Source organism: Schistocerca serialis, chromosome 7 (genome assembly GCF_023864345.2).
Source record: "Schistocerca serialis cubense isolate TAMUIC-IGC-003099 chromosome 7, iqSchSeri2.2, whole genome shotgun sequence".
Lineage (NCBI taxonomy): Eukaryota > Metazoa > Arthropoda > Insecta > Orthoptera > Acrididae > Schistocerca > Schistocerca serialis.
The window spans coordinates 397894620-397907336 of record NC_064644.1 but is presented as its reverse complement, the minus strand read 5'-3'; the positions used below and the strand labels follow the sequence as shown (position 1 = coordinate 397907336).

Below are 12717 nucleotides of genomic sequence, written 5' to 3'. Positions count from 1 at the left end.
TGCATGGGGTGTGGAATAATGATATAAGGCCATTGGGGTCAGTGGAAATAGATTTTTGGGTGGAGTCAGTCGAGTTTAAGCAGTGTGAGGAAGTAGTGCCTCTTAAGTGAGGGCACAGCATGATCCAGTGGTTAGACTTTTTGCATCAAAATCCTGCCATAATTGGCCTTCAGTAACATATGCTGGAGTTTAGTGGGAACACATTCTTATGTATGCAGTTGATTAAGGTGAGCAAGAACGATGTCATAGGTTAGTAATTAGGTGAGCTTTGTTTGAGGTAAGGTTCAGCAGCAGACAGTCCATGTACAAGGGGAATTTTTGTTATTTTGCATTTTTACTGAACTCTACATTCACAGTACTTTAGTCCCCTACAAAGTATTGTCCATGTGCATTAACACACTTCTCCCAACACTTTTGGCACTGCTGGAAACAGCTCTTGAACACCTGAGGCTGGATTCTGTTCAAAGCCATTAGCGTGTTTTCTTTGACGTCACCCACATCAATGAATCTGTTTCCTTTCAGAGTTGGTTTCATCAGTGGGGAAAAGGTCAGATGGAGCCAGATTGGGTGGACGAAGCACAAGCACCATGTTGTTTTCTGTGAGGAATGGTTGAACCGTCAGAGCTGTGTGGGCTGGAGCATTGTTGTGGTGGAGCAACGAGTTCCCATTTTTCCACAATTCTGGGCGTTTTCATCACATACTCTCAATCTTTGTAACACATCCAAATAAAAATGTTGGTTCACTATTTGTCCTGGAGGAACAAACTCCTTGTGAACAACACCACTGACATAAAAAAATAAAATAACGTAGCTTTCACATTGGATTGCGCTTGATGTGCTTTCTTGGGTAGTGGTGACGTTTGAGTTTTCCACTGACCTGACACTTGCTTTGACTCTGGATCAATCCGTAGCTCCAACTCTCATCCCTAGTCACAATTCTTTTAAGAAAATTTGGATCATTCTGCACTTTGCTCTTCAAGTCGTGGCAAACATTCACGTGGTTCTCTCTCTGGTCATCTGTGAGCAAGTGAGTAACAAATTTTGTATACATCTGTCTAACGTGAAAATCTTTGGTTAAAATTCATTGGACCATGCTCTAAGACACTTTCATTTCCTCAGAAATTTGGTCAATGGTCCTTCGATGATCTTCATCAATTGCATGTTTGATTAAGGCAATGTCTCCATAATTTCTTCCTAAAAGACAACTGAAGTGTTGCATGTCTTCAGTTGACATGTTGCCCAATTTGAAAGGAGAAAACGATACGTAGACCTGTGATTTCCCCAGCGAATCACCATTAAAGGCTTGCCGAAGCATCCCAATACTCTTGGGTGCAGGAAACAAAATTTCACACACACTCTTTACTCCTTCTTATTGGCCATGTCATTAATATTCAAGGGTTGAAATAGTACTGCAAACAACAGAGAACCACAAACAAACCACTTAACTCTGACTGATGCCAGCTTACCGAGTGATGTGGGAGACCCAAACTAACACCACCTAGTGGCAAGATGCATAACTACACAGCGTGCATATGGAACTGTTCTATTCTGGTTACTTTTGGGTCATTCCTAGTACATGGGCAATGTTGGTATAGAGGGAGGTGGCATCAGTGGTGACAAGCAAGGTATGTAGTGGGAGTGGAATGTGCGCGGATTTCAGACAATCTAGGTAATTACTGGTGTCTTTAATATAGAGGGGTGTCTTCCTTCTACAGGTTGCAAGTGTTGATCAGCTAATGCAGATACACATTCAGTGGGTACTTCAAACCCAGCAACTATGGGACAGCCAGGGTAACTGGGTCTGTGGGTCTTAGGAAGAAGGTAAAAAGTGGAAGTGCATGTTTTGGACGAGCTCCAGTGGTAGCATCTTTAATTAATAATCAAAACATTCTCAGTCCCAGGTTCGAAACCCGCCACTGCATAAATTTTAATAAATAATTACCACTGGTGGCCAAAGACCTCTGGCGTAAGAAGTCATTCTGCCAACGGACTTGTGAAAGAGGGCGGAGGAGCGCACAGAGGTTCAGGGTGCTCTCTTGTCCTTGGGGTGGGAAATTGCCCCTAAAGGTAGAAGAATCAGCAATGATCAATGGCATGAGGATGCAGAAGGCAATGGAAACCACTGCAGTCAAGACACACAACATGTATTCGCAGGACATGAGGCCTGTAATCGAAAAAGTGTCACGATGATCTCTCCTATGGCAAAATATTCCAGAATAGTCCCCCATTCAGATCTCCGGGATGGGAATACCAAGGGGGAGTTGACCATGAGGAAAAGCATGAATAACCAATGAAAGGCTGGTGTTCTACAAGTTGGACATGGAATGGAGAAGCTTGCAGCAGCATAAAATGGTATAACACAAGTAGGATTCATTATGGACAGGAAGGTAGGGTGGAGAGTGTGTTACTGTGAACAGTTCAGTGACAGGGTTGTTTTTATCAGAATCGATAGCAAATCAACACTGGTGTGACAGTTCCGATCATGCAACATACAAGCAAGCTGGAGATGAAGAGATAGAAAACGTATACGAGGATATTGGAAGGGTAATACAGTACGTAAAGGGAGATGAAAATCTTATAGTCATGGGGGACTAGAATGCAGTTGCAGGGGAAGGAGTAGAAGAAAAGGTTACAGGAGAATATGGGCTTGGGACAGGGAACGAGAGAGCAGAAAGACTACTCGAGTTCTGTAATAAATTTCAGCTAGTACGAGAGAACACCCTGTTCAAGAATCACAAGAGGAGGAGATATACATGGAAAGGCAGATAATATGGGAAGATGATGTCCATGAACCATGGACCTTGCCGTTGGTGGGGAGGCTTGCATGCCTCAGCGATACAGATGGCCGTACCGTAGGTGCAACCACAACCACAACGGTATCTGTTGAGAGGCCAGACAAACATGTGGTTCCTGAAGAGAGGCAGCAGCCTTTTCAGTAGTTGCAGGGGCAACAGTCTGGATTATGGACTAATCAGGCCTTGTAACATTAACCAAAACGGCCTTGCTGTGCTGGTACTGCGAATGGCTGAAAGCAAGGGCAAACTACAGCCGTAATTTTTCCCGAGGACATGCAGCTTCCCTGTATGATTAAATGATGATGGCATCCTCTTGGGTAAAATATTCCGGAGGTAAAATAGTCCCCCATTCAGGTCTCCGGGCAGGGACTACTCAAGAGGACGTCGTTATCAGGAGAAAGAAAACTGGTGTTCTACGGATCGGAGCATGGAATGTCAGATCACTTAATCGGGCAGGTAGGTTAGAAAATTTAAAAAGGGAAATGGATAGGTTACAGTTAGATATAGTGGGAATTAGTGAAGTTCGGTGGCAGGAGGAACAAGACTTTTGGTCAGGTGATTACAGGGTTATAAATACAAAATCAAATAGGGGTAATGCAGGAGTAGGTTTAATATTGAATTAAAAAAATAGGAGTGCAGGTTAGCTACCTAGCTACAACAAACAGCATAGTGAACGCTTTATTGTGGCCAAGATAGACACAAAGCCCACGCCTACTACAGTAGTACAAGTTTATATGCCAACTAGCTCTGCAGATGATGAAGAAATAGATGAAATGTATGACGAGATAAAAGAAATTATTCAGGTAGTGAAGGGAGACGAAAATTTAATAGTCATGGATGACTGGAATTCGTCAGTAGGAAAAGGGAGAGAAGGAAACATAGTAGGTGAATATGGATTGGGGGGAAAAAATGAAAGAGGAAGTCGTCTGGTAGAATTTTGCACAGAGCATAACTTAATCATAGCTAACACTTGGTTCAAGAATCATAAAAGAAGGTTGTATACCTGGAAGAATCCTGGAGATACTAAAAGGTATCAGATAGATTATATAATGGTAAGACAGAGATTTAGGAACCAGGTTTTAAATTGTAAGACATTTCCAGGGGCAGATGTGGATTCTGACCACAATCTATTGGTTATGAACTGCAGATTGAAACTGAAGAAACTGCAAAAAGGTGGGAATTTAAGGAGATGGGACCTGGATAAACTGAAAGAACCAGAGGTTGTAGAGAGTTTCAGGGAGAGCATAAGGGAACAATTGACAGGAATGGGGGAAAGAAATACAGTAGAAGAAGAATGGGTAGCTCTGAGGGATGAAGTAGTGAAGGAAGCAGACAATCAAGCAGGTAAAAAGACGAGGGCTAATAGAAATCCTTGGGTAACAGAAGAAATATTGAATTTAATTGATGAAAGGAGAAAATATAAAAATGCAGTAAATGAAGCAGGCAAAAAGGAATACAACGTCTCAAAAATGAGATCGACAGGAAGTGCAAAATGGCTAAGCAGGGATGGCTAGAGGACAAATGTAAGGATGTAGAGGCTTGTCTCACTAGGGGTAAGATAGATACTGCGTACAGGAATATTAAAGAGACCTTTGGAGAGAAGAGAACCACTTGTATGAATATCATGAGCTCAGATGGCAACCCAGTTCTAAGCAAAGAAGGGAAGGCAGAAAGGTGGAAGGAGTATATGGAGGGTTTATACAAGGGCGATGTACTTGAGGACAATATTATGGAAATGGAAGAGGATGTAGATGAAGACGAAATGGGAGATAAGATACTGCGTGAAGAGTTTGACAGAGCACTGAAAGACCTGAGTCGAAACAAGGCCCCGGGAGTAGGCAACATTCCATTAGAACTACTGATGGCCTTGGGAGAGTCAGTCATAACAAAACTCTACCATCTGGTGAGTAAGATGTATGAGACAGGAGAAATACCCTCAGACTTCAAGAAGAATATAATAATTCCAATCCCAAAGAATGCAGGTGTTGACAGATGTGAAAATTACCGAACTATCAGTTTAATAAGTCACAGCTGCAAAATACTAACGCGAATTCTTTACAGACGAATGGAAAAACTGGTAGAAGCGGACCTCGGGGAAGATCAGTTTGGATTCCGTAGAAATGTTGGAACACGTGAGGCAATACTTACCTTACGACTTATCTTAGAAGAAAGATTAAGAAAGGGCAAACCTACGTTTCTAGCATTTGTACACTTAGAGAAAGCTTTTGACAATGTTAACTGGAATACTCTCTTTCAAATTCTGAAGGTGGCAGGGGTAAAATACAGGGAGCGAAAGGCTATTTACAATTTGTACAGAAACCAGATGGCAGTTATAAGAGTCGAGGGGCATGAAAGGGAAGCAGTGGTTGGGAAAGGAGTGAGACAGGGTTGTAGCCTCTCCCCGATGTTATTCAATCTGTATATTGAGCAAGCAGTAAAAGAAACAAGAAAAATTCGGAGTAGGTATTAAAATTCATGGAGAAGAAGTAAAAACTTTGAGGTTCGTCAATGACATTGTAATTCTGTCAGAGACAGCAAAGGACTTGGAAGAGCAGTTGAACGGAATGGACAGTGTCTTGAAAGGAGGATATAAGATGAACATCAACAAAAGCAAAACGAGGATAATGATGGAATGTAGTCAAATTAAATCAGGTGATGCTGCGGGAATTAGATTAGGAAATGAGACAATTAAAGAAGTAAAGGAGTTTTGCTATTTAGGGAGTAAAATAACTGATGATGGTCGAAGTAGAGAGGATATGAAATGTAGACTGGCAATGGCAAGAAAATCGTTTCTGAAGAAGAGAAATTTTTTAACATCGAGTATAGATTTAAGTGTCAGGAAGTTGTTTCTGAAAGTATTTGTATGGAGTGTAGTCATGTATGGAAGTGAAACATGGACGATAACTAGTTTGGACAAGAAGAGAATAGAAGCTTTCGAAATGTGGTGCTGCAGAAGAATGCTGAAGATAAGGTGGGTAGATCATGTAACTAATGAGAAGGTATTGAATAGGATTGGGGAGAAGAGAAGTTTGTGGCACAACTTGACTAGAAGAAGGGATTGGTTGGTAGGACACGTTTTGAGGCATCAACGGATCACAAATTTAGCATTGGAGGACAGCGTGGAGGGTAAAAATCGTAGAGGGAGACCAAGAGATGAATACACTACGCAGATTCAGAAGGATTTAGGCTGCAGTAGGTACTGGGAGATGAAGAAGCTTGCACAGGATAGAGTAGCATGGAGAGCTGTATCAAACCAGTCTCAGGACTGAAGACCACAACAACAACAACAACAACAACAACGTCTGAGGTCTGACAGATTCCGAAATCAGATACTGGATTGTAAGGCGTACCCAGGAGCAGATATAGACTCGGATCACAATTTAGTAGTGATGAAGAGAAGCCTGAAGTTTAAGAGATTAGTCAGGAAGAATCAATATGCATTTGAGATATGGAACTACTAAGGAGTGACGAGATATGCTTGAAGTTCTCTAAGGCTGTAGATACAGTAATTAAGACTATTCCAGTAGGCAGTACAGTTGAAGAGGAATGGACATATCTAAAGAGGACAATCACAGAAGGTAACTGCAAAGCAGGCATGAGTAACAGAAGAAATAGTTAGGTGATCGATGAAAGAAGAAAGTACAAAAATGTTCATGGAAATTCAGGAATACAGAAACACAAGTCCCTGAAAAATGAAATAAATAGGAAGAGTAGGGAAGCTAAGATGAAATGGCTGCATGAAAAATGTGAAGAAATTAAAAAGAAATGATTGTCGGAAAGACCGACTCAGCATATAGGAAATTCAAAACAACCTTTGGTGTAATAAAAGGCAAGGGTGGTAACATTAAGAGTGCAACGAGAATTCCACTGTTAAATGCAGAGGAGAATGTGGATAGTTGGAAAGAGAACACGAGGCCTCTATGAGGAGGAAGATTTGTCTGATGTGACAGAAGAAGAAACAGGAGTCAATTTAGAAGAGATAGGATATCCAGTATTAGACTCAGGACTTAAGAGAGCTTTGGAGGACTTAAGATCAAATAAGGCAGAAGGCATAGATAACATTCCATCAGAATTTCTAAAATCATTGGGGGCAGTGACAACGAAATCACTATTCACATTGGTGTGTAGAATGTGAGTCTCGTAACATACCATCCGACTTTCAGAAAAGTATCGTCCACACAATTCTGAAGGCTGCAAGAGCTGACAAGTGCGAGAACTATCGCAGCTGACAAGAATAATATAGAGAGGAATAGAAAAGAAAATTGAGGATGTGTTAGATGATGATCAGTTTCGCTTTAGGAAAGGTAAAGGCACCAGACAGGCAATTCTGACATTGCAGTTGATAATGGAAGCAAGACTAAAGAAAAATCACGATGCATACATAGGTTTTGTTGACCTAAAAAAAGCGATCGACATTGTAAAATGGTGCAAGATGTACAACACTCTGAGAAAAATGGGGGTAAGACAGAGGGAGAGACGAGTAACACATAATATGTACAAGAGCCAAGAGGGAATACTAAGAGTGGAAGACCAAGAACGAAGTGCTTGGATTAAAAAGGGTGCAAGACAGAGATGCAGTCTTTTGCCTTTACTCCTCAATCTGTACATCAAAGAAGCAATGATGAAATTAAAAGGAAGTTTCTGTAGGAAAATTAAAATTCAAGGTTAAAGGATATCAATGATACAATTCACTGATTACATTACTATCCTGAGTGAAAGTGAAGAAGAACTACATAACCTGCTGAATGGAATGAATAGTCTAATGGGTATAGAATATAGAATGAGAAGTAGCAGAAATGAGAACAGCGAGAAACTTAACATCAGGATTGATAATTATGAAGTAAATGAAGTCAAGGAATCCTCCTATCTACTTAGCAAAGTAACCAGTGACGGACAGACCAAGGTGGTCATCAAAAGCAGACTAGCACTGGGAAAAAGGGCATTCCTGGCCAAGGTAAGTCTACTAGTATCAAACATAGGCCTTAATTTGAGGAAGAAATTTCTGAGAATATATGTCTGGAGCACATAATTGTATGGTAGTGACAGATGGACTGTGGGAAAACCAGAGAACAGAAGAGAATTGAAGCATTTGAGATGTGGTGTTACAGATGAATGTTGAAAATTAGGTGGACTGATGAGGTGAGGAATGGGGAGATTCTGTTCAGAATCAGAGAGAAAAGGAATATGTGGAAAACACTGACAAGGAGAAGGGACAGGATGGTAGGACATTTGTAAGACATCAGGCAATGACCTCCATGGTGCTAGAGGGACTTGTAGAGGGTAAAAACTATAGGGGAAGACAGAGATTGGAATACATCCAGCAAATAATTGAGGACATACGTTGTAAGTGCTACTCTGGGATGAAGAGGTCAGCACAGGAGAGAAATATGTAGTGGACCGCATCAAACTAGTCACATCTGCCCCCCCCCCCCCCCCCCATCACCCCCGAAAAAAAAGTTCTATGGACTGAGATGTTAGTCCTTGTTCCTCCCTCCTCTCCCTACCTCACCTGTTTATCACACATTGTGCACTTAGCTGTCTGCTTTATTGACTCTTGCAAAATGTTTTGGCAGTGATCTCTGACTTGCTTATTACCCTAACTTCTACAATTAAGCTCACAGCTTTTCAAATTTCATCTGGTGCAGTGCCCAACAATGCCTTTCCTTCTCATCCCATCTGGCACTTCTCCTCTGATCCAGGGTTCTGGGTGACTCTCACCATTTCCCAAATATTGTCAGTCCATTTCCTTCATCCCTCTTTCCTTTCAACTTTTCACCCAGAGGGAGTCATTGGCACCAACAGATTGCACATTTCCATGATTTTTATACTGCATGTGTTTTCTCCTGCTGCCACTTGGCAAGTAGATTTTTTTATCTGCCCAATTATTTTCTATTTTCAAAAACTGGTTATTTTCATTGATATATTAGTACTTGCAGTCTCAATATTTAAATGTTTGTGCCAATTTCTGGTGTAGTCATTTTCCATAGTGTGTATTTCAATAAAACAGTGCTCTTCAATAGCCAACTTGTTTGGCAATAGTAAATGTGTGCGACACTGGTATTTACACATTTTGAGCACTAAACACATCTCTGGATTGGCAGGGGATTTGGTACAGCCATGCCAGGGTCATCATATTTAACTCGAATTACCAATCTATGTGAATTAAGCTGTATATGAAGTGTTATAATCCCAATTGTTAATGAGTCTGTGTGGACTTTCTTCTACGCAATGTGATCGTCTGTTCTGAATTGAACACAGATGTCAAACAGGATACCACTGAAAGGACCCTCACTTGACAATGTAATGTTTATAGCCCATGGTTTTAAGTGTAGCAATCGCCTTACCAACACTTTGAATTTTTATCTGAAGTAGCAGTAGTACTGATGAAATCATCTCAGTTTTCAATCCGCGTCAATTCCAATTAAATTCCCGAGCTTTAGATGGCTAGCTCAGCCATCTTAGTATGTTAAGTTCTGTACGTAACAACACATTTTGTGCCTCATTATAGCCTAGCCACATTTTCAGAACTATCCAATACCTCTAATTGTACCACTCCAACAGCTTTTATGAGCAGCCGTGGACTTCTCGCTTGCGGTGTTTTCACGAACATGACCCAAGACATTATTCGCACACTCCACCACAAGTGGGGCCATGTAGTTTTAGTCTGCCTGGTTGGGCTCCACAATCTTTCTTATTAGGAGGCTATGCTAACACAAGTCAACAGTGTAATGGCTTTGCCACACCATGGAAATTATACCCTGGCAACCTGGGAGCATTACACCTGGCATGTGGTAAGTACAGGAACAATTTGAAGTCAACCCAAGGGTAACAACATCTGTAACAAACCTAGAAATGCATAATTATTTAAAATCTCCACCACTATAGAGTACTCGGCATCATTTTAGGTAGCAATGTTGCCATGTCTGAAAATAACTTTTGACTCAATTTCACGCAGAAATGTTCAAGAGCTCCAATCCTTTTCAAGAAATATCAATTACTATGGAAAAATCATGTTCCAAGTGGTAAAACAAACATCTGTTGAAAAAATTGCAAAAAAGTGAGTGCTGTTTGCATGGACAGCAAAATGCAATGAAGCATTTATCATACAAGGAGTAAATTGAGGTTGGCACAATGCTTGGCTTCTTTTACTCCTGGGACAGAACTGTTCTGGTTGATACACAAAGTTGCAGTGCACTCTAGACTGAGCTGCCCTGCACTTCTGCCCTCTGCCAAGATTACAGGACTCTGACAACTTGAGCTCAACTCAACCAGTCGATGATGACGATGATGCCAATTACATGCAAGTGGATGACAGATCCCATGATGGGAGGGTCTCATCGGTCATAATACGGGCTCTTCTAATAGTGGGGGCTGAGTGACCTCCCCTTTCCTTTAAACCTTTGACAGCTTATCCCTCTTACCTCCCTGAGGAAGAAAGTAGTACTTCTGAAAGTAGGATATTTTATGTAATTTTATCTTTCACGTGTTTCTATCAGCAGTACTAAGAATTTCACCTTCTCCTCAATGTAAGCAATGGGTAAATCAACAATTTAAGGAAAAGATAAGATTGCTACTTACTGTAAAGATGACACACTGAGCTGCAGACAGGCACAATGAAAAGGTACTTACACAATAGCTTTCAGCCAAAGCTTTCATCAGAAAAGGAAAAACATAAACAAACAAACACACACACACACACACACACACACACACACACACACACACACACACACACACAAACACACACATATACAATTCTCCTTATATTGTTGTTATTCCAACCTAGAGTTTGGATTTAATATGAATCATAATGCAATCGACAATCCTGTCCCAGAAACAAGTACAATAATAAATTGCATATAAAATCAGCTGTTCACTATGAAATGAATTATTGTCCTACTTTCTGAGTTATTTAATTGTAGATTATTATGCTAAGAAATAATGTTCTTATTTGTACTTTGTTGATATAGCCTATACATTCAACATTATGTTACAAGCAGAAAATAAAATTGAACAATAATAATACATCAAATTAGTTTTGGTACAGGACTTCAGTTAATAAAGTATTTGTACAACTACTATGGCTGGCTGGCTGGCTGCCTGCACACAAGAAAGAAGGCAGGTAAATTAAGGTTTCTTTTCCGAGGATAACAAAATCGTTATAGGCAGAGACCAAGCTTGGATTCTCAATCATTTATCACTTTCAGAGCATAGATGCAGATGCAGTGTACTCTTCTATGCATTGCACTGGCTTCTTTGGCGTGCGCCTTAGTCAAGCAGTTTTCACAGGGTCAGTGTGGTTAGAATCGGATTCGGCATGGTAAATTTAAATGGGTGCCCTTCCTGGCACTACCCCATACACCCCCCCCCCCCCCCCCACAAGGACAGAATCGGTGCACCCCAACTGTCTGTGTCCAGTTTAAACTATGAAAGAGTGTGAATGTGTTTCAAATGTCTGTAAGTCGTGTAACCAAGGTGGGATGTGGGGACCAGCCCAGTATTCACCCTGCGGGATGTTGAAAACCACCTAAAAACCCCACCCAGGCTGGCCGACACACTGGCCCACGTCGTCAATCCGCCGGGTGGATTTGATCCAGGGCTGGCGCACCTCCCCGAATCCAGGAAGCAGCGCATTAGGACTCTTGGATAATTTGGTGCGTATGCATTGCACTGACTAATCTATTCTGACTCGACTCTACTTACTGAGGATTTTCACAACTTTAAGTGTCTTGTACATATGATGCCACTATTTTTGAACAGTTGTGAAAAGATCTAAGCCGTATTACATTTATAAAAATAAAAACTTCTCAGTAAGATTTTTTTAATGGTAAATATTAAACCAGACACTAATATTCCAAAGAAGCACAAAACCAATATAAATTTATACCAAAACAGAATGTGTGGAAAAAACAAGATTTCTAAGAACACTTACCTTAGCAGAATTGAGCATAAGGTGACCATTTGCCCTTATACCTTTTGGCCATTTGCTCTTATCATCAGACCATATTGCACAATGAATATAGATGAAAAAGGAAAGATGGTTCTGAATAAGATCTTTCCCACTGGCTCGCAGATCCACAGGATACCAAAACTCAAATTCCCGTCGCATTTTGTCCAAAATCTCCCGTGGAATGCCACTTTTCTCAGGGAATGGGGACCCTGCTATGAAGATATAATCCCAGACATCTGGAGTCATCTGTTCTGGCCTGTAATTTAGATTGAATTGTATCACAGGCACACACAGCTAAAACTGAAAAATATTAATACAAATACCACAGTGTAAAATCTCTGATAATTTGGTAGTATCTATTTTCCAGATAAACAAGCAGAAGGGGGAAGTTTAACACCCTCTCCACCTCTGCCCCATGACCCTAACTTCACACCCTGCAGTGACACCCTCTTCTCCACAGTTTCCATCTTCATCTGTTCTCCACTTCCCGACACTGTGCACTGCACAAAATGCCCTCCGCCTACAGCCAGATTGATTCCACCAGTATCTCATTCCTATCCTGTACTTTTACCGCCTCTCAACAATAAATCACCTTCCCCAACCCTCCTTCCCACTTACTGCTTCCTTTCTCCTCTTGTCCATTGCATTCAATATAGTCACTCACTCCAATTGACCTTACATGCTGTTACAATGTAATCAGCTAGGACAATGCAGCTATACAGGGGTCTGATTTTCTCTAAAGAATGGTTTGTCTGAACCCTAACAATGTATTCAATCTTGCTTATGCACCTATTAATGATTCAGCACCTCTGCTACTATCTTAAATTTCACACTTGTTAGTAGCTTTGGTGCTCTCAGGAAATGAAATAGGAACATATAAGGAACATACTAATAATAATCATAGTTATAGCTTGAGGGAACCTTTCAGGTGTTACTTAATGGTGTTTCAGGATTCCAGGAACCATCAGCATC

General features: G+C 40.9%; 1 protein-coding gene across 1 annotated transcript in view; it reads right to left on the bottom strand.

Moving 5' to 3' along the window:
- Positions 1-12717, bottom strand: part of LOC126412037 (leucine--tRNA ligase, cytoplasmic) — a 169650-nt gene that overhangs the window by 24020 nt on the left and 132913 nt on the right. The window contains exon 12 of the mRNA XM_050081412.1: positions 11728-12001. Within this exon, the coding sequence (XP_049937369.1) occupies positions 11728-12001 (274 nt within the window). The remainder of the gene's footprint in view (positions 1-11727; positions 12002-12717) is intronic.